The following is a 26810-nucleotide window of genomic DNA, read 5'->3' as shown; positions in this document are numbered from 1 at the left end:
TGTAAGCTTGCAGTTCTCATTTAGTCCACATGCTTAATCAGGACATTGCACCTACCCAAACTTTATACATCGCTGGCACAAAGACAGAAGTTGCTGGAAAAGCTGAGCAGGTCTGCCAACATCTGTGGGGAAAAAAAATCAGAGTTAATGTTTCGGGTCCAGTGACCTTTCCTCAGAACTGGTTTTTATACACCACTGGACCTGATTTCACATCAGCTTAACCACGCAGGAACTTTCCCACGGTTCCTACATTAAACTTCATCCCTTCCCTCACTTTGTGCAGTGTTGTGTCCAGCATTCATGTTACTGGTGTTGTTCCACCATTCCACCACCCCAACAAGCTCAGGGAAGATCAGATGTAACCTGGTGTGGAATGTTCTCCCCATTAGGAACTCTTTTTGAGCTATTCCTGTAGTTGCATAGCGGGTGGACCTATGATCAGATAGAAACCAGGACAGTTTGGTGTCTAGTGAAGCTATAGGCTGTTTCTTTAAGTCTGCCTTAAGTTTGGACTGCTCTTTCTGCCAGACCATTGGATGATGGATGGCATGGAGCTGTCTTTATATGGCAAATACCATCTGACTTTAGGAGATACTCAAATTCCATGGTAAATGATTGCCCATTTTCTGTGACCAATACTTCTGGAAATCTGTGTATTGCAGAAGATGAGCACAGGCTTTAATATTGTCTTGTGTTTGACAAATCAACTCTTATGCACATCCAGACATTTTGAGTGGGCATCCACAATGACAAAGAAAATCCCCAAATAGGGACCTGCAAGTTGATGTGTAACCAAGTCCAGGGTTTACCCAGACATTCCCTGAAATTGGGGCAGCACTATTTTTGTCCTTGTTGGTACTCTGGGCACTGCCCCACCAACACGGCTATGTCTACATCCAATCCTGGCCACCAAATACAACTTCACATCAACATCTTCATTTTGGAAACCCCTGGATGACGCTGGTGGAGTTCAGCCAGTATCTGGTGGCGACCTGTGCTCAGATCAATCACTCTTGCTCCCCATAATAATATGCCATTCTCTACTGTGATCTGGTCTCTCCAGGTCTAAAAGGATTTCAATTCTGGTTGTAATGGCCCTTTGGTTTCTCCCATCACCATCAGCTGTTTCAGTTTTGCCAACACTGGATTTTTCAACATCTAAAGTTTGATATTGTCAGCTGTGACTGGACGTGTGTCCAGAAAAATTAAAACCATTATGGACTCTTTCAGTGGCAGTACCAATGCATTCTTATCTGCTACTTGATATCCCAGATGGGTGTTCCAACTTGTAGTTATACGCACTTAGTATTAGAGCCCAGTGCTGAAATTGGCCTGAAGCTATGGGCAGCACTGCCTTGTCCTTGTTAAGTAGACCTAGCAGGGCTTTATGATCTGTTACTATCACAAATTTCTGTCCATAAAAGGCATTGGTGGAACTTCCTGAATCCAAATATGACCACTAAACCTTCCTTCTCCATCTGGGCGTATTTACACTCTGCATAAGTTGAAGTCCTGGATACATAGGCTGTTGGGTAGTCTTCTCTATTGTACCGCCTATGAGCGAACACTACCCCGGTGCCAAAGGGGGAGCATCACTTAACAATATCGGATCTCATTTGGGATCATAGTGTGCCAGCACCTCAGAGGATGATAGCGGTTTCTTCACTTCCCTGAAAGCCGAGGCTTGGCTACATAACCATTTTCTTCAAGAGTTGATGCAAAGGTGTCAGGACGGAGGCCAGCTCGTGTATGAACTTTTTGTAATAATTCACCAGCCCAAGGAAGGACCCAAGTTCTGGTACCGACGTAGGAGTCAGGGCACCTTAATTCGCCGCCACGTTATCTTCTAACGGGCGTAACCCAATCTTGTCAACTCTGTAGCCCGAGTAGGTTCCTTAGAGTGCCTGAAACACACGTTTTTCCCTTCTAAGACATACGCCCACCTGGGAGAAACATCCAAGGATTGTGTCTAAGTTCTCTAAGTGCTCCTTATTGGTCTTCCCTGTTATTGGCACGTCATCCAGATAAATGGTGACCAGGGTAGACCTTGTAAAATGTTCTCCATCATCCACTTAAAATTTGCACAGGCTGATGATACCATAAATGGTATCTAGGCACAAACCCTTACGGGTATTAATTGTAGCATACTTCTGGGAATCCTTATCCAACTGCAATTGCAAGTACACATTGCTCATGTCCAGCGTCATGAAGCACAACCTCCCTGCTAGCTTTGTGTATAAATCGTCTGTGCGAGGGCTTGGATATTTATGCAACTGCGAAAACCTGTTGACTGTGTGTTTAAAATCCCCACACAGATAAACCGGCCCCAGCTGGTGTTGCCCATTCCTCAAACTGGACTGGTTTGAAGATTCCTTTGCTTTCCAGCTTTCTGCTTTCTGCCTCTGCTTTTGCCTGTAAGCTGAATGGCACTGGGATGGGCTTTGCAGAATTGTGGAATTGCCTCCTGGTCAAAATGCAAGATGGCTTTGGCTCCTTTGGTAGCATCTAGACCTTCCTGGAAAAACTTAAGGTATTTAATTAGGACTTCACTTAGGCAGCCATTTTCAAATTGAACAATGTTGAACCAAACTAGGTGAATTTTTCTCAACCAATTTTGCCCCGTCAAGCTTGAGCCCAAACCTTTTACTACATCAGTGGTAACTGAACAAAGAGGTTCTCTATAAGAGACCGGAACTGAAGTTGCACCCTTAATTTGTAGAGGTTCCCCGGTATAGGTTCTCAGTCTAGCCAAGGTTTTGTGCAACTTAGAGGTTGGAGCCCAGAGCGAATTTTGTTAAAGACTAGTTCTGCAATCACTGATTCAGCCATGCCGATATCGATCTCTATCGGAACTGGGTGACCGTTTGCCCAGATGGTTATTTTGATTTGTTCTGATTTGGATGTTGTAAACAATTTAACTGTTCCAAACCAGATATAAGTGGATATTCCAGGGTATGCAGTCCCTTGGATATCCGCCTATGAGTTGTCCGTCTCAATTTAAGTCTAGTGGGATTCTTTTGCTGTCTTGGGTCTGCATAGTGGCAGCAACTGCAATGCTTGAAGAATATTTTAACATTTGGCCAAGGCTTGGCTGTGTTTTCCGTATTTACTGTGGGCTGACTTAGTGTCTGTCTGTTCAGGACATGTCCTGACTGATGCTGTACAATTGCCGTTACTCGGCTAGTATTCCTCAAGCTCAGTCAGACTGGCAAGGGTGTCCACTTCCATTGAAATGCCCTGCAACTAATGAGCACACGTGCCCTATTTTCCAATGAAAGGGCCTGTTTGAAGTCCAGTTGGTCTTCAGCTGTTAAGCACTTTTGTATGATTAGATCATGAATCCAACATACCATAGTCTCTTGGCATCTCTTTAAGGATTAAATCAAAGTCAAATACTTCTGTCTATTGTCATACCTCATCAAAAGTCCCAAAAAGGTAACCCCTAGTTCTTGAATTTCCAACTAAAACCGCTGGCATCTCAATTAGAGGAGTCTTGGGATCATAATATTCCCAAACTAAATCCATCAATTCTTGAAAGGTTTTAGAATCTGATGCCTCAGAGAAAGTTAGGCTCCTAATAACCTAAAAAAACCTGCAGATGCACAAGCTATCAAGGAGAATTACTTGTTGCTTTTCATCTCTCCCAGTGCCATTTGCCTGGAAAAAATAACTAATTCTTTCCACATATCGGGCCCATTTCAATGGCAGCATCAAACGTGTTAACCTTCCTGAATAAAAGCATTATACCAGAAATGCTTACGCCAACTCAAAGACAACTTCTGAGATCGAATTTCTTCAGGTGCGTGCTTTTCTCTCATCACCACTGAAATATGTCCACAGAGGCTGGTATCCCATTAACAAGTCACCCTTTAGTTACACAGACCTTGACAATGATCCAGTTCTCAGAGTGAACAGGATGTTTGACACTCATATTCCTTTCTGTCAGTCAGACCTCTCCAATTGGATCGGATTAACAGCCTCAATCAGGGAACCCATTCTGTGAGGTCCACTTGGCTGACCTTGTGACAGTCAGTATGTCATGCTTTCTCAGTACTTAAGAATTATAAATGTTTTCAACTATATGAAGAAAGAACAAGATTAAAAACCCTTTATTCACAGAATATTCTGCGCAGACATCGTTCTCACCATGAATTGTTTTAAAGTTACTCTGGACTTTCCATAGACATGATGAGCCCCTTGTGAAATGATTGTAACATTCCCCTGTTGTTATGAGGTTATTCAATTTGTGTAGTGGCAATGGTTTACACAAAAGCAAGCTGTAATAGGATTTATTTGGCCGTTGTAGGTATGTGTTCTTAGCATCATTGACTTTATACAGATGGATTCTCACCTGTTTGATAATGATTTTATCCTTGTTCATCATCGAATTAAATGTAATCGATATAAGAATTGAGGTTATTTTCATGTCTCACTGGAGAATTGCTTCAGGACCCTCTTAAATTTCCTACCATTGCACTGCAATTATTACATGGAATGAATTCTCCCAGATATTTCAGATCACAAGAATCTGGTGTTGACTTTAATAGGTATCACTTGAGTTGGCAAATCTTTTCATCAAAGGCAAAGACTTTAAAATTGGTCCTTGCAACTGAAAGTCTATTAATTGTATTAAACAGGAATAAATTTAACTTGCATAAATTAAAAATGGTATCCAGTGTTAAGGTTTAATCTGAAAAGAAAACCATTCATCTAATTATTCATTCTTAAAAGTAAATGCCCCTCATAATTTATCAGCCAATTCAGCTCCATGTGAAATCCATAAAGTTACCAAACATACTGAACACAGCAAAATGCCTAACAAAATCCTAGCTGTAGTACTAAAAGCTTGTCTGCCAAAACTAGCTGTAATCCTTGCCAAGGTGTTCCAATAGAGTAACAGCACTTATATTCACACCAAAATAAGGAAATCTGAACTGACCAATTACTGGCCTATGATTCCCCTCCCAGTTGTTAGCAAATTGGTGGAAGCTGTTATTAGATGTTATTAGACTCCATTAACTTGTTCACCAGTGCTTAGTTTGGGTTTTGCTAATATTACAGCCATGATTCAAACCTAGTTCAATACCCAAAACCGAGCCTTGTCATCAAGGCTACATTTGACACAGTGTGCCATCAAGAAACCATACTGAAATTGAAGTCATTTGGAATTAGGGAAAAAACAGGCTACAGGTTAATTATTTTCAAGGAAGATGATTGTGATTTTTGAGCGGGAGTTCTTGGGCTGCTATGGTAGTGTTTGTACCTCTGAATTAAGAGGACCCAGGTTCAAGTTCCATCTGCTTTAGAGATGTGTAATAACGTCTCTGAACAGGTTCGTTCGAAAATATCTGTCGTTGTTGGGGCCACTCATTTCAACCACAGGACATTATTACAGGATTCTTCTGGGTAGTGTCGTGGCCCTATCATTTTCAACTTCTTCTTTACTGATAGTGCTTCACGATTTACATGTAGTTAAGAAATTATTGGCAATTTTGTCTGTGAGCTGTGTTACAGGAGATCAATGAATAATTATTGCTAACTGTTTAAAAGTGATACCAGTGACATTCTTTCAAATTTCTTGTGTTCAGTTTCACTTAATCCATACATTTTGTGCAAACTGTTGTTCAGATGTTATGTTCATTTTGACTTGATAGTATGCCTATAAACAAGAGGTTTCTTTTGCTTATCAGGGACTATTGTTGGTGTTGATGAGGCTAATGCTTTTTCATGGATAGTTTGCAGCAGATGTGGAAATGGAAAACTGGAAAAGAAGCATGGAGAAGGGTCAGTATGTGTAAATCTGGACAAAATTTTAATGGGAAACAGCACTATTTTTCTTTAATATGCCTTGTACCTTCTTTGAGCATGTTAGATCTAATTGGATAAAAGTGAAACATTGTAAATACTGGAGATCTGAAATAAAAGCAGAAAGTATTTTAACAGGTCTAGCAGTATGGTGGAGAAAATAAGACAGAATTAATATTTCAAGTTGAATATGCTAATATTCAATTTCCTGCTAAGTTCCTTAATTCACCCAAAGTTCCTCCTCTAAGTTGCACCTTACCCTGAACAGTCAACAATGACATGATTGCACCAATATGACAATGATTGAAGCCATTCAAGGTGATTCACTATAATCTTTTCCAAAGATGTGAATGATAACATTTTTAAAAAAATGTTTGATAGCCTGCATCTGTTATTCAAAATCAATGGAGTTCTGTATTCATAAAAATTAAAACCGTATTTGGAATATCAGCAATGTTCCACACAAATAAAGTGAACAACATTGAGTTATTAAGGTGACACTATTAAAATACCACAGTGTTGCTTACAAGCTAATGAGCAGGAAAAATTGGCTGAATAAAGAATGAATGATGGTCAGACCTCTTTTGGTAGTGCAATCCACTGAAACAGATGAGAGAGCTAGTCGGACAGAGGATACAGTGAAGCAACAAGTCAAGGGCCAATGCCAGGCTGGTGATCTGGGATAAAATAGATGATACTTAGTAAGGGAGCAATGAACAGAAAATCTGCACTTACCTCTATTGTAATTATTCAGGTAAGTTATAATTTATTTTTTGTCCCCCATCTTTGGTCATAGATATGCAAGTGTAGGTGGCAAACATTTGCAGCCGCAGAAGCAATGCTCAACAATTATTTCCTAGCATCAGACTTGGTTTAATGCCTTTTAATCAGAAGGCTGTCAGTTAAAGTCCCATTTCTAGAAGCATGGGCATTTAACCTAGGCATGCATTTTGATGCAGTAATTGAGGAAGTGTCGTACTTCTGAAGATGCTGTTCTGGATAGGACTCCATGCTAATGTCCCATTTCTCTTTCCAGATAAAAGTACAAAGTCCCAGAACACTATTCTAAGAAAGCCAGGGAAATTGTCCCAACATCCTGAGTAATGTCTATCCCTCATGCAGTACGACCTAAACAATTTGGAAACTTGATTTATTGATATTTATGGAACCTTTCTGTGTAATTGCCACACATACCTACATTGCAGCAGCATTAGAAAAAAAACATTGTCTTGGTTACTTTTATTGCTTTGTATAGAGTCTCCTATATTGTATAGAATTTCCTAACCAAAGAAATATCCAACTATTTAATACCCAAATCTCTGATAATATTTCGGTACAAATGTTTACAATGAATTTGTGCTGTAACCTGGTTTGAGGCCTTTATTAATACTGATATGTCTCTGGTTACTAGTGGGAGAGAGACTGTGGACTTGGTCTTTTATCCTTCCTTACCTTTGCAAAAGTTAATCCATTGAGTACCACTTATTCAACCCCCTGATGGCTCTGTTAAAATTAGACAGCAGTCAATAGAGAATTCCCGGCTGAATGTCCATTCTTGTGATTCCGTGTACTTTTCCAAGAATGTGCAATCATGATGCTTCATTCAAATATTAATTCTCAGCTTTTAGGAAATCGTTTTACTTGCATGTTTTAAAAATCATATTATTCTTGTCATAGTGAATCATTTTACTGCCGTCAATGTGCCCAGTCTGTGATGACACCTCTTACAAAAATGCAATTGGAAGTGTTTCTGCGGTATCCAGACCTGCCCCATAGTTCTGTAAAAATCAAGGTAACAGTTATTCAGTTCTGGTTTCCAGATTATCCACTCAGTGTGATGAAGCATAATTCAGTTCTGAAATATTACCTCAAAAGACTACTAAATCTCTTCATTGAAGAAAAATCTGTTTATTTTACACTTCCTGTTGGAGTTTACAAAGGCTAAAATTATGTATCAAGGGTTGAAGGTTTGAAGTTTTTGGCAACATACTTCTGGAGCTGAATGTGAAGACAGCTCTCAGTAAACAGCTTAATGAAGCACCTTGTTATAGTGTAATGCATTTTCTCTGGGTGGCATGGTGGCTCAGTGATTAGCACTACTGACTCTCAGCGCCAGGGTCCTGGGTTCAATTCCATCCTCAGGCACTTGTCTGTGCAGAGTTTTCACATTCTCCCTGTGCGTGGATTTCTGGCGGCTGCTCTGGTCCCTCCCATAGCCCAGTGGGTGGATTGGCCACGCTAAATTGCCCAAAGTGTTAAGGGATGTGTAGATTAGGTGTGTTAACCATGGGAAATGCAGTGTTACATGGAGAGGGTGGTGGATGGGCCTGGGTGGGATGCTTTTTGGAGGGTTGGTGTGGGCGGAATGGCCGGATTCCATACTGTAGGGATTCTAAGATTATATGAGAAAAGAAGGAAAAAAAATCTGACTAATCAGAGTAGCACTGATGGCAGCCATAGAGCAGTCTCAAGTCCTCACCATTCCAGGTCTTTAGTGAAAAGAGGTTGTTTGGTAACAGGGATGAGGACATTTGGAAATTGTAGACAAAAATCCTTTCTTTAAAGATCTTTGATTTCTGTTCATTGCTTGATTCCTGCTAACTTCATGCAATGTTACTGATTAGATGAAAGTCAGATTGATGTATGTAATATTAGAACTGGCTACCTTGACAAGCAATTTACTAAAACAGTTAAATCTTAGACTGGCTTGAAAGTTATTTTATTAAGAGTCGAAACATGTTGTCATGAAGTTCAAGTTGCCTCTTATTTGGACGTCTTTGTTTTATTTCTTCAAATGTTGGTTTATTTTTACTCAGAGGGTGAGATGATCCAAGACCTGTTTAATTTATGAGTCATAATATGTAATCAATTGGACAGTATTATTTGTAAGCATTTCAACAGCTGCTGTATGTAGGCCATAAGGAAATATTGCACAACACCACATTGTCAAATCTCCTTTCAGTATCAATTTGGTAGCACTTTCTCTACGAAACTGCTCATTAAGGATGTTGCACTAAGGTGCAGTTGCTATATTTTGATAAATTTTACCTGGAATTGAAATTCAGAATAACTAGATCAGGAATTGAAGGCTTTCCTGCTGAATAATTTGGCTAAGGGTGAGGTTCATTAAGTAATATTTCTTAATGTTTACAAGTACATGGAATGTAATTTTAAAAAAGTGTGATGAGGAAATGGTGAATATCAAACATAATATTTAGAATAGAATGTTCAGCAAAACTTTAAAAACTTCAAATAGATTATTCAACTTTGCCCAAAGATATATACTCAGTTAACAGTGTTCTTTCTAAACATTTCCTTTGTAATTTAATTGCAGCATACCCCACAGTAATCAATTTATGATAGTACATATGTAGCATTCCTAAAGTAATTATACTTTTATTATTTTTATGCACTTTTATACCAGGACTTTAAGACATTTTCCTAAAGTATTTGGTTGAAGATTTTGTTTGTATGGTTTTTCTGTGCCTTTGTAGTTCCATTTGACTAGGGCAAACAAAGTTTGTTTGTGAGCATAACCCTAAATACCAAACTGCTTTAATATTTTAATTCTCTTCAAGAGTAATCCCAGTCAGAATTAGAGCAATTGTGGCAGGTAAAAGCGTTCAATATTTCAGTGCCTTTGAAAAAATTGAGCAGATATCAGTTTTGTTGACTTTTCTGATTGTAATGGGAATTCTTACTGGTAATTGAGGTTGTCTTTGAAAGTAAATATAAACATTATTCATATGGAATTGAGCTAAGTTCAGAAAATAGGCCTGTATATATCACTATTGCAATTAGATCTGTTTTGTTGGGTGAAGCAAGCTGTAGAATATTCAGAATTGTAACAGCTAGCATTTAGCAATGTAGCTAGTGCTGGTGGTGTCCAAGTAAAGATTTTCTTCATTTTTGAAAATATCAAAATCCAATATGTACACACATCTGACCATGTTTTTTATCTGATCCTTTATTTCCAAATACAGCTTCTAGAGCCAAGCATTTCCTCTCTTCTGCTGCATTCATCCAGTGATGAAGGGGTAAGTTAATTTCATGTACATGTAGATACATTTTTAAAGTTGAAGTTGATGAACACCTTTTTTTTGAACAGTTTCTTTATTATGAAAATTAGCTGTTTATAGAACAGACTGCAATTATCCATTTTAGGATTGTAGAAATTCAGCAGTTCAGCTCAACACTTAATCATGTTTTCTAGAAATAACTCTCTTCTGTTCCACAAACCAGAACAGATCCTATTTATTACATTTAACCTTCAGTGTTGCACTACTTCTATTTGTTGTTAACATATGAAGTGATATTTTACAGTTGCCTTAGAGCAGGGAGAAGTTGTGTAGCTGGCAAAATGCAGTGTGGGGGCTGCCTGCATGCCCTAATATGTTTCTACTTGCATCCAATAAGCACAGTAATTAATCAACTAATGGCCAATAAAGAGCCTCATCCTGTCCCACTGCTATTTCACCCATGGCAGGAGTGGCCCATGCCAATCAGATAGCCGTGTGAGCTGAAGTTGGGAATAGGGGAAGGTTACTTTCTTTGGGGGTTCACATGTATCTATCTATGGGACCAACTGTCATCCAGCTGATATCCCTGTCAAATTTCTTCCACTCCAACCGTGACACCCTCTTAAAGCCGGCCATTAACTCCCTCCCTTTCCCACTCACCTCACAGGGACACTGACCTTAGACAGTTCCCTCCTAATTGTTCAAGTGGCAAGATGGGAAACCCTGCCATCTGAAAACTTGTGCCCATGGTTCTAGATAATGGAGTGTAGGTTCTGACCCTAGGTATCAGAATGTAGTATTTATGTTTGGAAGTCTGTAAATGAGGTATGTTCTATTCAATTGACAGGGTGCACAGTGACTAACATTTTTATTATTTCCGCCCTGATAATCTTCATTTTGTCGTCACCCTCTGTCTGCGCTGCTGGTTGAAAAATCTTAATGATTAGCCTTGTAAATCATCAGCACACTACAGCAAATTCACCTCCTCCCCTCCTCTAATTTTTATTAGGTAATTGGGTATGCAGTCTGTCATTTCCCGAATGTGACTGCTTCATTGGCAGAAGTGCATATACTTCTGGACTAGAAATCACTGCACAAGAAGAATCTGATCAAGAGAATTGATCAGATTCTAGAGCACTTCTGTTAGTCCGAACACCCTTCAGTATGGATTCTTAGTTTTGGAAAGTGTAGTCTTTTGTTAGAAATCAAACTAATTGAAATCCTTTGTCAGCACTACGTTATAAATTTAAAGAACTTTTAAAAATTAATCCTACAAAAAACCTTTGCTAGGTTTTCTAGAGGAGCTCTAGAATAGAGGAGTTATTCTGGTGTTATTCTATAACATTAAGGCATATAGTAGGAAAATTTTGAATTCTTAGATTTCTTTGTAAGAATTATGCAAGGCTGAATGCACTTGTGATCAGAAACTGAGGTGTTAGTGGATTGCAATGTGTTTATTTCAAAGACACATGTGGAATTGTGTTTTATTAAATTTTGAATAATTAACTTAGACATAAATGGGATTGCTTAAAAGGTGCTAAATGAAAATCTTAACAATGTTAATTTCCATGTTCTTTTTAACTTTATTACATTGTTCATAACTTTTCTTACTACCTATTGTTGTAACAACTTTTCCCAAACTTCCAGCACAGTATGTAAATTATGGTTGATCTGAATTCAGAAAATCAGGAAAGACAATAGTGGTCACAGTTAACAGTGAAAATACTGCAAGAGTCAGACAGAAAAATATTTTTAAAACCAAAACACTAAAAAGAGGAGATAAGGTATGTTAATACAGCCAAACTGTTTCACAAAATTTGCAGAATGATTAATACCTGATGTGGCCCTACCATAATATCACAATGAGAAATGTTTCACAAGTAATTAATAATAATAATGCATATCTTTCAGTGACCTTGAGAAGGTGGTGGTGGTGGTGGTGAGCTGCCTTCTTGAAATGCTGCAGTCCATGTGCAGTAGATAGACTCACAATGCTGTTAGGGAGGGAATTCAAGGATCTTGATTGTCTCACAAGCATAAATATCCTTTCCATGTCCACTATTTCAAGACCATTCAGGATTGTTTAAACTTCAATCCAATCACACCTCGCTCTTCTAAACTACAGAGAAGATCAAGCCCAGCCTGTCCAATATTCCCTTGAGACAATCTGATTATTCCAGGTATCAAGTGAACCACTGAACCGCCTCCAAGTCATTAATATTATTCCTTAATCAAGGAAACCAAAACTGCACACAATATTTGTGATGTGGTCTCACCAATTACCTGAGTAACTGAAGCTTAGCATCCTTGGTTTTATTGTTCTATTTGTCTTGTAGCGAAATGTAGCATTTCAGTAGCCTTCTTTATCACTTGTGAACCTTTGTAGCAACATGTTGTGACTCATGCTCTAGAATACCTAGATCCTTCTGCACCTCATATTTCTGCAGTCAGTCATATTTGAGTAAGATACTGCTTTACTATTCTTCCAACATAATATTCATCTGCCAGATTTTTTGCCCATTCATTTTAACCTTTCTTTATCAGTCCATATCCTTGTTAATGGTAGCTTCTCAGCATATTTTGCTACATATCTTTGTGTAATCTACAAATGTAGCCACGTTGTCTTTGATCCTCTCATTAAAGTCATTGATATAAATTGAAAAATGTTGAAGGCCCGTCGCAGTCCCCTGTGGGACCCCAGGGTCACAAGCTGCCAACCTGAAATATTGCTTAACTTGGACATCTGTCTCAGCTAATCTAATACTGAAACATTCACCCAGTCCTTCATTACCTCTAGACTCAATTATCTGTATGTGTCTCTAGCTAATATCTTAGGTTTACAATCCATAATATTGAGGTAATTCAAAACTCTGTGGCAGAAAGTTGCATTACCTATTACTCCTCTACTCGTTCACCTATATTTGGCTCCTATTTGAGCAGCGTCTTGATATAAAAATTCTCGTGCTTCAAATCCCACATGGCCTCTTCTTATCTCTGACACCCCTCTGAGATATCTGTGCTCCTCTCGTACAGGCATTTTCTGCATTCCAAATTATAATACTGTGCTATTACCAGTTGTCTAGGTCTTAAACTCTGGAATTCCCTCCACCTCTTTATTTAACTCTCTTCCCAAGGCATTTTTTAAAAACTTTCACCAACCCTTTGGACATCTGCTGTAATATCTACCTTTGTGAGTTATGTTGTACTTTGTTTCATAATGCTCCTGTGAAGCAGTACTTTGGTCTCCTTATATGAAAGACATTATTTAAATTGTTGTTGCAATAAAATCAGTGCAAGGTTGCAACATACAGCAAATAATACCGTTAATGTTGACTAATGTGTCAATCTTTGAAGCCCCAAGAAAACTCCTCCAAAAGTGTGCAGTCACATGCAAGTCGAATACAAAACTAGGCATGGATATGGGTGCTTGTCATTTTAAAAATGTCACTAATATGTGATAATGCAAAGAATAGGCAGTTTATATAGACGATGTTGTAATGATGCATCTTAAACTCACATGCATCTTAGCAACACCACCGATGTTGCCTGCTTGATCCTTCATACCCAGTTATGAGGTACTGAAAAATAAAATGTGCTTATGGAGTGACAAATTGAGTCCATTTGTGCAAGCGTGCCGGGCTGAAAAAGAGGCCAATCAATATACTGATTATATTCAAATCCATGACATTTGATTCGATTTATTACTGTCACATATACTGACAATAGAGTGAAAAGTATTATGCTGTGTGCTAACCAGACAAATTGTATCTTACATAAGTACATGAGAGTAATAGCACAAATGCAGAATATAGTGTTAAAGCTACAGAGAAGGTGCAGAGAAAGATCAACTCTAATATATGAGAGATCCATTCATAAGTTTGATTACAGTGGGGAAGAGGCTGTTCTTAAATCTGTCAGTATGTATTTTTAAACTTTGTATCTTCTGCCTGATGGAAGAAGGTGGAACAGTGTATAACTGGGGCAGTAGAGGTCTTTGATTATGTTGACTACTTTCCTAAAACAATGGCAAGTGTAGACAGAGTCAGTGAAGGAAGGCTGGTTTTCATGATGGACTGGGTTGCATTCACAAATTTCTGTGATTTCTTGCAATCTTGGGCAGAGCAGTTGCCATTCCAAGCTGTAATGCATCCAGATAGGATGCTTTGTATAGTACATCTATAAGGATTGGTGAGTGATATTGCGGACATGCTCAATTTCCATAACCTTGCGAGGAAATAGATGTGAGGCTGGATGAACACAGCAGGCCAAGCAGCATCTCAGGAGCACAAAAGCTGACGTTTCGGGCCTAGACCCTTCATCAGAGAGGGGGATGGGGTGAGGGTTCTGGAATAAATAGGGAGAGAGGGGGAGGCGGACCGAAGATGGAGAGAAAAGAAGACAGGTGGAGAGAGTATGGGTGGGGAGATGGGGAGGGGATAGGTCAGTCCAGGGAAGATGGACAGGTCAAGGAGGTGGGATGAGGTTAGTAGGTAGATGGGGGTGCGGCTTGGGGTGGGAGGAAGGGATGGGTGAGAGGAAGAACAGGTTAGGGAGGCAGAGACAGGCTGGACTGGTTTTGGGATGCAGTGGGTGCAGGGGAAGAGCTAGGCTGGTTGTGTGGTGCAGTGGGGGGAGGGGATGAACTGGGCTGGTTTAGGGATGCAGTTGGGGAAGGGGAGATTTTGAAACTGGTGAAGTCCACATTGATACCATTAGGCTGCAGGGTTCCCAGGCGGAATATGAGTTGCTGTTCCTGCAACCTTCGGGTGGCATCATTGTGGCACTGCAGGAGGCCCATGATGGACATGTCATCTAAAGAATGGGAGGGGGAGTGGAAATTGTTTGCGACTGGGAGGTGCAGTTGTTTGTTGCGAACTGAGCGGAGGTGTTCTGCAAAGCGGTCTCCAAGCCTCCGCTTGGTTTCCCCAATGTAGAGGAAGCCACACCGGGTACAGTGGATGCAGTATACCACATTGGCAGATGTGCAGGTGAACCTCTGCTTAATGTGGAATGTCATCTTGGGGCCTGGGATAGGGGTGAGGGAGGAGGTGTGGGGGCAAGTGTAGCATTTCCTGCGGTTGCAGGGGAAGGTTCCGGGTGTGGTGGAGTTGGAGGGCAGTGTGGAGCGAACAAGGGAGTCACAGAGAGAGTGGTCTCCCCGGAAAGCAGACAGGGGTGGGGATGGAAAAATGTCTTGGGTGGTGGGGTCGGATTGTAGATGGCGGAAGTGTCGGAGGATGATGCGTTGTATCTGGAGGTTGGTGGGGTGGTGTGTGAGAATGAGGGGAATCCTCTCTGGGCGGTTGTGGCGGGGGCGGGGTGTGAGGGATGTGTTGCGGGAAATACGGGAGACGCGGTCAAGGGCGTTCTCGATCACTGTGGGGGGAAAGCTGCGGTCCTTGAAGAACTTGGACATCTGGGATGTGCGGGAGTGGAATGTCTTATCGTGGGAGCAGATGCGACAGAGGCAGAGGAATTGGGAATAGGGGATGGAATTTTTGCAGCAAGGTGGGTGGGAAGAGGTGTATTCTAGGTAGCTGTGGGAGTCGGTGGGCTTGAAATGGACATCAGTTACAAGCTGGTTGCCTGAGATGGAGACTGAGAGGTCCAGGAAGGTGAGGGATGTGCTGGAGATGGCCCAGGTGAACTGAAGGTTGGGGTGGAAGGTGTTGGTGAAGTGGAGGAACTGTTCGAGCTCCTGTGGGGAGCAAGAGGCGGCGCCGATGCAGTCATCAATGTACCGGAGGAAGAGGTGGGGTTTGGGGCCTGTGTAGGTGCGGAAGAGGGACTGTTCCACGTAACCTACAAAGAGGCAGGCATAGCTGGGGCCCATGCGGGTGCACAGGGGGTGGCCGTGGGCACCCACATGGGCCCCAGCTATGCCTGCCTCTTTCTAGGTTACGTGGAACAGTCTCTCTTCCGCACCTACACAGGCCCCAAACCCCACGTCTTCCTCCGGTACATTGATAACTGTATCGGCGCCGCCTCTTGCTCCCCAGAGGAGCTTGAACAGTTCATCCACTTCACCAACACCTTCCACCCCAACCTTCAGTTCACCTGGGCCATCTCCAGCACATCCCTCACCTTCCTGGACCTCTCAGTCTCCATCTCAGGCAACCAGCTTGTAACTGATGTCCATTTCAAGCCCACCGATTCCCACAGCTACCTAGAATACACCTCCTCCCACCCACCCTCCTGCAAAAATTCCTTCCCCTATTCCCAATTCCTCCGCCTCCGCCGCATCTGCTCCCACGATAAGACATTCCACTCCCGCACATCCCAGATGTGCAAGTTCTTCAAGGACCGCAACTTTCCCCCCACAGTGATCGAGAACGCCCTTGACCGCGTCTCCCGTATTTCCCACAACACATCCCTCACACCCCGCCCCCGCCACAACCGCCCAGAGAGGATCCCCCGTCGTTCTCACACACCACCCCACCAACCTCCGGATACAACGCATCATCCTCCAACACTTCCGCCATCTACAATCCGACCCCACCACCCAAGACATTTTTCCATCCCCACCCCTGTCTGCTTTCGGGAGAGACCACTCTCTCCGTGACTCCCTTGTTCGCTCCACACTGCCCTCCAACCCCACCACACCCGGCACCTTCCCCTGCAACCGCAGGAAATGCTACACTTGCCCCCACACCTCCTCCCTCACCCCTATCCCAGGCCCCAAGATGACATTCCACATTAAGCAGAGGTTCACCTGCACATCTGCCAATGTGGTATACTGCATCCACTGTACCCGGTGTGGCTTCCTCTACATTGGGGAAACCAAGCGGAGGCTTGGAGACCGCTTTGCAGAACACCTCCGCTCAGTTCGCAACAAACAACTGCACCTCCCAGTCGCAAACCATTTCCACTCCCCCTCCCATTCTTTAGATGACATGTCCATCATGGGCCTCCTGCAGTGCCACAATGATGCCACCCGAAGGTTGCAGGAACAGCAACTCATATTCCACCTGGGAACCCTGCAGCCTAATGGTATCAATGTGGACTTCACCAGTTTCAAAATCTCCCCTTCCCCAACTGCATCCCTGAACCAGCCCAGTTCGTCCCCTCCCCCCACTGCACCACACAACCAGCCTAGCTCTTCCCCTGCACCCACTGCATCCCAAATCCAGTCCAGCCTGTCTCTGCCTCCCTAACCTGTTCTTCCTCTCACCCATCCCTTCCTCCCACCCCAAGCCGCACCCCCATCTACCTACTAACCTCATCCCACCTCCTTGACCTGTCCATCTTCCCTGGACTGACCTATCCCCTCCCCATCTCCCCACCCATACTCTCTCCACCTATCTTCTTTTCTCTCCATCTTCGGTCTGCCTCCCCCTTTCTCCCTATTTATTCCAGAACCCTCACCCCATCCCCCTCTCTGATGAAGGGTCTAGGCCCGAAACGTCAGCTTTTGTGCTCCTGAGATGCTGCTTGGCCTGCTGTGTTCATCCAGCCTCACATTTTGTTGTCTTGGATTCTCCAGCATCTGCAGTTCCCATTATCTCTGAGGAAATAGATGTGCTATCTTGACTGTAACGTTCACATGGATGGACCAGGATTGATCATTGGGGCCAGAAATATGATGCTGTCTTGTATGCTATGTCAGCTTATAACTGCGATTTATGGTAATTAAATCATCCACTGTTATGGCCATAACAAAAACAACTTTTTTGAAAATTCGTCTGAATTAGTTTAAGTATCTAATTTTCTAACTGAATACTATTTCTTTTACAATACTCTTCTTTTTTTAAATATTTTAAGGTTTTTTTTATCTTCAGTGTACAAATTTATTAAAGCCAGTATTAAAATATATCTCTGAAAATTTGCTTTGCGTTTTTAAGTGGTATTTTTCATCAAAAGTGAATCACGACTGAGCCAGTGCATAATGTCCTATCCAGCTCTATCATGAGGTTTGAAAGTACATTCCCTTACTAGTTTTGACAATCAAAATATGTCCCTATAAAGTTTTAATTAAGGAATGTCTAATATGGTAGCCAAATAACATTGAAGTAATCCTTTAATGCTTTATGTATTTGTACTGTGCTGCACGTGAATGTGCACTAATTCTATTATCTAAAATATAGTTTTAAGGTATGGTACTGTGAAATATTCGCATGGCCACACACACATTGTATGAAATGTTAAATGTGAAATCTAAGAACTTACATTCTCCTCATAACCTTTCAAAATAAAATGTTCTTTATAATGATAGTAGGAACTGCGGATGCTGGAAAATCTGAGACAACAAGGTGTAGAACTGGATGAACACTTCAGAAAAGAAGGGTCTAGACCCGAAGTGTCAACTTTCCTGCTCCTCTGATGCTGCTTGGCCTGCTGTATTCTTTGTAATGCCTGGTTTATTACATCTCTCATGACAGGGCTATGAGGTGGACGGTGTACTTGGCCAGGAGTTGGGACCTCTCAGCTGCTACGTCAGCTCTGTAACAAATCAGCCAGCAAGCTGGATTGGACTAGAGGAAGTTAGTCTGCTACACCCTCAGCAAAAGTGAAATTCTCAATCATCACTTGTAGCATTGATGGCTACAATATTTTAAAGTCTATGATGCAAAATATCTATTTCATTAAATGTTTATAAATGATGCATTGTAATTAAAATTATTTTGGATATCTTGTGTGTAAAATTCATTTAAAATTTATATTTAATTATTCACAAAATAAAGAAAAATAACTGTTATTCAAACTTAATTCAAAATTGTAATTTTTTTTCTTCTGACTAACTTTCATGAAATCAAATGTTTATTTCCATATGTTGAAGGAGAAGATATGTTACCAATCTTTTCCATTCTGTAAATTGTTTCCCAACTAAGACCCTACTCTGCTGTTGCATGACATGACAAATGAAGGCATCACATATTGATTTGATATTTTTTAAAGCCTTTATCTCTCAAGACAGTCTCTCATGCTCATTGTGTGAACAGAATCCATACCCTGCAACTGTGGTTCATGAATTACTCACTGATACATTGAACTATTTATTCAGATTTTTTTGCTTATCTTGGAAATAACAAGACTGTTCTGGCTTCTTTGTCAGTTATATTTCCGAAATTCTTTCACAGTGTTTAGAGTAATCCAACAAATTACAGCTATATAGTGCCTTTAGTGTAGACACTTTACTGTAATGCCCAGGGCACATCACCGAACCAGAACCAAACAAAAATTTACACTGAGCAAAAAAGACATTAGAACAGTTATTCAAAACACTTGGTAAGAGGAGTAGGTTTAAAGCAGTGACTTAAAGAAGGAAAGAAGTGGGAAGGAATCCTGGCTTTGGGCCTAGACACATTTTGGCATGACTGCCAATAATGGCATAATACAATGTGGAGCTGGAGGAACACAGCAAGCCAGGCAGCATTAGAGGAGCAGGAAAGCTGCCTGGCCTGCTGTGTTCCTCCAGCTCCACACTGTGTTATCTCAGAATCCAGCATCAGCAGTTCCTACAATCTCTCTATAGTGGTATAATGGCCAAAACTTGAGGAACACAAAGTTCTTGAAGGGCTGCATGGCTGAGGTTACAGGTGTGGGAAAGTAAGAGATCATGGAGGAATTTCACCTAGAGGACTAGCATTTTAAAATTGATGTTCTGGTTTACATATGTAGAATGAATTGTTTTATCGAGGTTACTCTCTCAAGTCCCACATAAGAGATTAATGTGTAAAATCAAAGTGAATGAGATTGTGGGCAGTGTATTGAGATGGATAAAAATTGATTAGCAGGCAGGAAACAAAGAGTAGGAATAAATGATTCCTTTACTGAACAGAAAGTAGAGGCAAGTGGAATACTGCAGGGATTAGAAGTGGGATCCCAGCTATTCACAATAGACGTTAATGATTTAGACGAGGGGACAAAATGTCAGAGCTCAGAATTTGCACATGAAACAAAGCTGGGTGGAAGAGCGAGCTGTGAGGAGGATGCAGAGATGTTGCAGTGATTTTGACACGTTAAGTGTAAAAGTATGGCAGATGTGAGTTTATCCATTTTGGTAACAAAAATAGGAGGACAGATTATTGAATGGCTGTAAATTAAGAGAGGGGTATATTCAATGAGATCTGGGTGTCCTCATGCACCAATTGCATGTAGTTGCAGCAAACAGTGAAGAAGGTAAACTGTATATTGGCCTTTGTAGCAAAACATTTGAGTACAGGAACAAGAATATTCTGCTGGAATAATGCAGGGCATTGATGAAGCCACACCTGGAATATTGTGTGTAATTTTGATCTGGTTATCTGAGGAAGGATGCTCTTGATATAGAGGGAGTGAACCGAAGGTTTGCCAGATTGATTCCTGTGATGACAGGACTGATGTATGAAAGAGAGATTGAGTCAGTTAAGACTGTGTTCACTGGAGTCTAGAAGAATGGGTAGGGATTTTATAGAAGCCTCTAAACTTCTAACAGAATTAGATGGGTTAAATGTAGGATGTTCCCACTGATAGGGGCGTCCAGAACAATGGGTCATAGGTTAAGGAGAAATTTCTTCACCCAGAGAATGGTGAGCCTGTGGCTTTTTTTGCCACAGGAATTGGTTGAGGCCAATGCATTGTGTTTTCAAGAGGAAGGTAGATGTACCTCTTGTGGCTAAGGGGATCAAATGATATGATGGGGGATAGGGGTTAGGGTATTGAACTCCATGATCAGCCATGATCGTATTGAATGGCAGAGCAAGCCTGATGAGCAGAATGGCCTACTCCTACCTTTAATATTTCTCTCATTTAGACATGAGAGTCCAGTGGAAAGACAAAATTGAGACAGCTGGAGGTGATGCAGCATACATCTCAAGATCTTTGTACCTTGAGTTTCTGACTCCACACTACCATGCAAACTCTTAAGACAGCAGAGCGGGTGGAGGATTTCAACATGGAGAGCCAGACAGATGATCATACAATAGTTGGTAAATTGGGTGCTTATATAGCTCAGTGGGCACAGATGGGTACACAGGATTTTATGAGCAGCAGGATTTCAGGTTACTTGAAGTTTATAGATGATGTAAAATTGGATACCAGCCAGGACGATGTTAGAATCAAGAAGAAAACTTGCCATTGTCCTATTCTCTCGTTAGAGAGAGATGACTGGTGTTAGGTTAACCTGAGGTCACCAGTCTTCATATGAAGGGCAGGGCTGAGAAGGAGATTCCTTCATGGTAACCTAAGCCAGTATTGGAATTGAACCCATGCTGTTGGCATCACTCTGCATTGCAAAGTATTGTCTCGCTAACTGACCTACACATTAGAATTGCCAAGTCTGGATATAACTTGATATGAATAAAAGTTTTAGCAGTGGCTGCTATTAACAGAGATACAAATTGCTGAAGAAGATAGATTCAATTTTAAAAACTGTGAATACTGTAGATATGAAACAAAATGCTGGCAAAACTCAGGTGTAGGGGAGAATGTAGAATTGATGTGGAGTCCAGCAACTCTTCATTAGACTTGGTAGTCACTGGACTCCCCTTGTTAACTCTACCTTCTCCCCACAGACGTTGCCAAGTTTATTTATCAGTTTTGGTTTCGTTTAATATTGATTTCCTAAATGTAATTTCTTGTAGTTAAAATCATGGCAGGCCATTTGGTTGATTTCACAGATATTGTGTTGGAAATAATTGTAGGCCACTAGTTGGCACCATAGATTATACTACTTTCTCTTTTTGACGTGGATTTAAATCTAGCAGAGATGGATTTCTTGTTTGGCTCCAAGTGATATCAAATGAGTTTGAAATGTTATTTTAGTTTCCTAGTGTCCAAGAAAAATGCAGTAATAGTTGCACTGAGAAGGAAATAAATGACTTGCATATGTTTCTTTTGAAAGGTAGAAGTTGACATTTTAAAGCATGGTAGACGATGAAAAGTACTTGCAAATTCCATTTCTGCCACTTTATCTTACATATTTGTCAACCAATTTGTACAGAAGTAGTAACCACCTTTAAAAAAAGCTAAGGTAGTTTACAATGTCACTATCTTAAAATGACAAATTGCTATTGGCCAATCAATAGTTTGCACCACCTCAAGTTAGGATCACAGTGAATTACAGCTTGTTTGCCAGGCAATATTTAGTGACTGAAGAATCTGATACGGCATACTCTTAGTTTCGTTGATTACGTTAATTGAAAATTCACTTCAGAACTAACACTGCTTGGAAGCTGAATCGTCCTGTAAAAATTCCTTCTATCTACTGTTGAATACTTTTACTTAGTCAGGTATGTCAAGTATTCAGTGATTGAATTTATTAAAAACCTTGGGGCCAAGCGAGTATTACGTGTTCACATGCATTCTTACTCCCAGTATGACTCAGCAAAGTACACGGTATCCTGCCAGCTGAAAACTTTCCATTCACCTTTTGTTTGGTTGTGCCCAACCCTGCAGAACACAGGTATTGAACAAATACACCAGACAAATAGAAATTGATGTATTTAATGATTCTTTTCATAAAACGAAATACAGTCAATATAAAAGACGTCAACCATGCTCTATCAACCATGACTAAAATGAAAAATATAAAGTTCATAATTGTGGCATATAAATGTACCTTAGCTGCATTAATGCATTTAAGAGTATAGAAAATTAGAATTAAAAAAATAATTTAAACGAACTGTCAACCTTTGTTGCTATGGCAAAGTTTTTAAGGCAGTCTGCAACAAGTTTCAGGAATTTAGATCTCCCAAGGCCAGAAAAATTACGCATTTCTAAGTTCACAGTATTTGCTACAAAATTATTGATTCTTTGGTGAGGTATCAGGTCTACTGGATGTTACTTAAGTTTTATTCAACAGTCACCGACAATCTGCATTTGCACTGAGGAACGATGCAGCATTCGGTTGTTGCTCAAAAAAGTTCCTCATAATCGCAAGTTCGCTTGACAACTGCTCTATTTTTTTATGCAAACGATCGTTTTCGGCATTGAGTTCTATGACTTTCTGCTGCATCTCTATGTTACGCTGCTTAGCTTTATCTCTGCTTTTTCTCACGGCGATGTTATTCCTCTCTCTCCTCTGTCGGTACTCGGAGCTCTGTCGGTCGACTGGTTTCTTGGCTTTTTCCTTGCCAGGTGCCGATCTACCGTGGGAATTTGCAGAGCTGGGTTCCGGGCTAGTGGGAGGGGTAGGTTGGCCCGTGGGCAAATGTACCGTAGTCTGTGCGCAGGCTGCAATCTGTGTGTGCAGAGAAGTTTCCATATTTTCGTCCCTCTCTTCTTTAACCACCACTTTAGATAAGTCCAGGCGTTGATCGTAGCTGTCGCGTAGCTGAGCAGTGAAAAGGTCCCTATCCGAATGGTTACCCGATGAGGCAGGTACACCAGCGACAGAGCTCACCATCTGACTGGCTGCAGGAGGCAGAAAGCCATAGTCGGGCTGAGATTTGTGCGGTTTGTTGGTGCTGGCGAACAGGTCTGCTAACAAGTCGTCACTGTAGAGCTCCAGCTGAGAGCCTGTCACCGGCTCCACCACATACGGGCTGAAATCAATGGCTGTTTCGTCGTCGTAGATATCACCTGCTGGGTTCAGCTCAACCAGATTGTTTCTTTCCTCGCACATGCCCCGGTTTGGCTTAGCCCCACCATTGAACCCCTCGTAGAAATTAGCCGGCTCTAGGGAAAACAGAGGGAAACATGGCGAGACGCAGCGCGAATCCAGGTTGTACAGGTTACTCATGAAGGGGCTGGTTTTTAAAACTGGGCTCCACCAGACACTTTGGAAGAAGAAAATACACCAAACAAGCGAGAATCTCACTTGCAGCGAGCGACTGAATCTTGCCTGCGCCGGGGGGCGGCCCTTTATACTCACCGCCCGCGCGCGTCATCCAGTCGAGGCCAGACGGCACGGAACGGGGCAGGGCGGGGCGTGGGACAGCCCCGCCCACCCTGGGTCACGAGCTCACGGCCAGCCTCTGGTGGGGGAGGGGGAAACGTCACATTAAAACTGTACTTCGATGGCACCTGTAGTGTTTTTGGTCCATGCGCTGTCAATGCCAAATGTTGTTCGGGCGAGAAAATCTTTACACGGTTAGAGTGTTCAAGACAATAAGGTACCAAACACTGCCCTCTGACAGCTAACCGACTTCGATGTCGCCTCCTCATGAAGGGCGCGCGCACACAGACACACACACACACACAAGGTTTTCCTTTTCTCAAGAGTAAGTGAGTGTTGTGTGTTGAAGAGGATGCATTTCTCAGGGGAACGTGCTGTTTTTCTCATTCACCGCTGGGTTAAATGATTTATTCCAGAAACTTCCGCGACCCCCCCCTCCCGTTCCGAGTGACGCAAGAAAGTAGGACAGACACATTTGTGTCTCGAATGTGCAATTTAGGAGATTTAAAAATCTTCATATGATAATTTAGCACAATCAATAAAACTTAATCTGATGTTGAGGTACGTTTTTACTAGAGTTGCCTCTCAGTAAAAGAAGGTGCAATATATTCGTAACTTCTCAGCTGTTTGTGTTGAAGTAGAATATACTCCGTTGGGGCAGTGTGTAGATAAGAAGCAATTATTGTTAGCCTTTTATATACTAGGAGTAAACGTAAAGTAACAAATAGCCAAAAAGCAAATTACATCATGTCAAATATAGGGTTGGAAAGTAGCTGAAAGAAGGAACATACATGCATTCAACTCATGGTCTACCTGGACAAGCATTCAGTCACTTTGTAATCATTCCCTTGCTTGCTCAATGTCCAGTTTTAACAGGTCTGTTGAAGCATATTGAATTTTTTATGTTAAAAATATAAAGTGAGTTGTTAAATGTTCACCTAATCTTTATTCGCTCGTGTAATGGATGAACGTTGGCCAGGTCGTTGGCAAGACTGCCTGCCTACTTTCCTTTGAACAACTCTATTGTACTTGTATCAGTAATAATGGGAACTGCAGATGCTGGAGAATCCAAGCTACCAAAGTGTGGAGCTGGATGAACGAACACAGCAGGCCAAGCAGCATTCTCAGGAGCACAAAAGCTTTGTGCTCCTGAGATGCTGCTTGGCCTGCTGTGTTCATCCAGCTCCACACTTTGTTATCTTCTGTTGTATTTGTAACTGTTTGTCCACCAGACATTAGTGGATCATCTCAATTCAAAAGACGGTTTTCAAGCAATGCAGTATCCCTTCAGTACTGTGATGTGGTCAGCTTAAATGAGAATAAGTTGCATTATCTTGAAACAAATATAGGTAAATAGAATTGATGTTTGATTAGCTTTATTGTAATTGAAACATGTATCAGACTGAAGTTGCTGAATTGCATTTCTTATTCATATGTCCTTAAGAGATTGTGCTGACGCCAGTGGAACTTTAACCCAACCCAGGTTTATCTAACGCTTGATAGTGTTGCCAATCTAACCAAATTGTTAGATTGAGAGTAGTTAGAAAACAGAGAGCGTAGATTAAAGGAGTCACGTTATGGTGGCGAACGCCTCTGTTATAATCACAATAGTTCCTATGAAAATTAACGTTCGTATATGCCTTGCTTATGAAATAATGATGAGCCCTACTGAGTTCGCTCAGCGGTTACTTTTATTTTTCTTTCAGTTTTGAATACTTTGTATATGTAGTATCTGTCATTTCCAGTTAGTGTGTTAAAAATTGGGGTGTTGAATTATTTTCTTTTTGATTTATGTCTGTGAGAAACTACAGAACAATCATTACCTGTTAACAAATCCACAGATGCAACAAAGCAGACTACATTGCTCCACCAAGTGGTCATTACAAGTAACTATACCTGTTCATTTTATTTAACAGTTCTTGTCAAAATTAAAGAACCCTGGTTATCTGACATCATAACTGACTTAAAAATTGAGAATGTTCTCAGTCTGTCAGTTCTGACACATTTCATCATTACAAAAATGATTCTGTGACAACTGACATCACATTTTCACCTCATTTGTGGTTAAATGCCTGCCTCGTTTTCAGCAACCCTTGCAGACACATTGAGACTGAGACTATATACTGAACAAACTGGAGAAAAGGTCTTTCATTCTGAGCTGCACATTATTACATCTTTTGTACATTGAGACATCAAGTATTGTATTGGACCAGATACTTCTAAGTCAGAACGCAGAGCTGTGGCTTATATTTCTGTAGTTTACTAGCTATTGACCTTATTAGTGACAGGATAAATGCCTATTTAGGACTAAGTTATTCAAAGCAGAAAAGCTGTTTTAACCCATGTTTTAAAAATTAATTTTTGGAACGTGAGCATCCCTAGCTGAGCCAGAATTTTTTATTGCCATCCCTCACTGTCATTGAGATGACGTTAACAAACTGCCACTCTGTTCCCTGCAGTCCATTTGCTATAGATGTTTTATTCATTCAGGGGAATGTGGGTGTTGCTGGCTAGGCCAGCATTTATTGCCCATCCCTAAATGTGCAGCGGGCAGTTAAGAGTCAACCACTGTGCTTGTGGGTCTGGAATCACGTGTAGACCAGACCAGGTAAGGATGGCTGTTTCCTTCCCTAAAGGTCATTAGTGAACCAGAGATAATGGGAACTGCAGATGTTGGAGAATTCCAAGATAATAAAATGTGAGGCTGGTTGAACACAGCAGGCCAAGCAGCATCTCAGGAGCACAAAAGCTGACGTTTCGGGCCTAGACCCTTCATCAGATGGGCACATTCGACAATGGATTCATGGTCACCATTTGACTCTTAATTGCTGATATTTTTGTTGAATTCAAATTCCACATCTGCTGTGGTGGGATTCAAACCCAGGTCCCCAGAACATTACCTGCGTCTCTGGATTAACAGACCAGTGATAATACATGGCCATGGTCCCACAATACTGTTTGAGAGTGAACTTCAGAATATTGACCCAGCAACACTGAGGGAACTGTGATACATTCCAAGACAGATGGTAAGTGGCTTGGAGGTGAATTTGCAGGCATTCACGTGTATCTGCTGCTCTTGTCCTTCGAGGTGGAACTGATCGTGTGTTTGGAAGACACTGTCGAAGGAACATGTGTGAATTTCTATCGTGTATCTTGTATATGGTACAGAC

At 41.3% G+C, this 26810-nt stretch overlaps 2 protein-coding genes and 1 long non-coding RNA gene across 8 annotated transcripts in view; 2 read left to right on the top strand and 1 right to left on the bottom strand.

Annotated features, from left to right (window-relative positions):
* The window catches only part of spidr (scaffold protein involved in DNA repair), a 252990-nt gene extending 234535 nt beyond the window's left edge, over positions 1-18455 (top strand). For 5 of the 6 annotated variants that reach the window (XM_048529193.2, XM_048529190.2, XM_048529192.2 and 2 more), the window contains 4 exons: positions 5691-5784; positions 7483-7597; positions 9789-9842; positions 18203-18455. In XM_048529193.2, the coding sequence (XP_048385150.1) occupies positions 5691-5784; positions 7483-7597; positions 9789-9842; positions 18203-18334 (395 nt within the window). In that variant the 3' untranslated portion in view covers positions 18335-18455. The remainder of the gene's footprint in view (positions 1-5690; positions 5785-7482; positions 7598-9788; positions 9843-18202) is intronic. The other variant, XM_048529194.2, reaches the window with a different exon arrangement.
* A 3776-nt stretch (positions 18456-22231) lies between these two features.
* cebpd (CCAAT enhancer binding protein delta) lies at positions 22232-23590 on the bottom strand. The gene has a single exon (XM_048528583.2). The coding sequence runs from the start codon at positions 23482-23484 to the stop codon at positions 22606-22608; it is 879 nt and encodes a 292-aa protein (XP_048384540.1). The 5' UTR covers positions 23485-23590; the 3' UTR covers positions 22232-22605.
* Positions 23591-23736: 146 nt separating this feature from the next.
* The window catches only part of LOC125451476 (uncharacterized), a 38550-nt gene continuing 35476 nt past the window's right edge, over positions 23737-26810 (top strand). Inside the window, exon 1 of the long non-coding RNA XR_007247309.2 lies at positions 23737-23857. This is a non-coding gene — a long non-coding RNA (uncharacterized LOC125451476). The remainder of the gene's footprint in view (positions 23858-26810) is intronic.

This window comes from Stegostoma tigrinum, chromosome 5 (assembly GCF_030684315.1).
Source record: "Stegostoma tigrinum isolate sSteTig4 chromosome 5, sSteTig4.hap1, whole genome shotgun sequence".
In the NCBI taxonomy this organism is placed as follows: Eukaryota; Metazoa; Chordata; class Chondrichthyes; order Orectolobiformes; family Stegostomatidae; genus Stegostoma; species Stegostoma tigrinum.
Note: the sequence above shows the minus strand (reverse complement) of the source record. Positions and strands in the feature narration are given on the sequence as shown.

Excerpts from the sequence above, each read along its gene's own strand:
- cebpd (XM_048528583.2), bottom strand. The coding sequence starts at position 23,484 with ATGAGTAACCTGTACAACCTGGATTCGCGCTGCGTCTCGCCATGTTTC.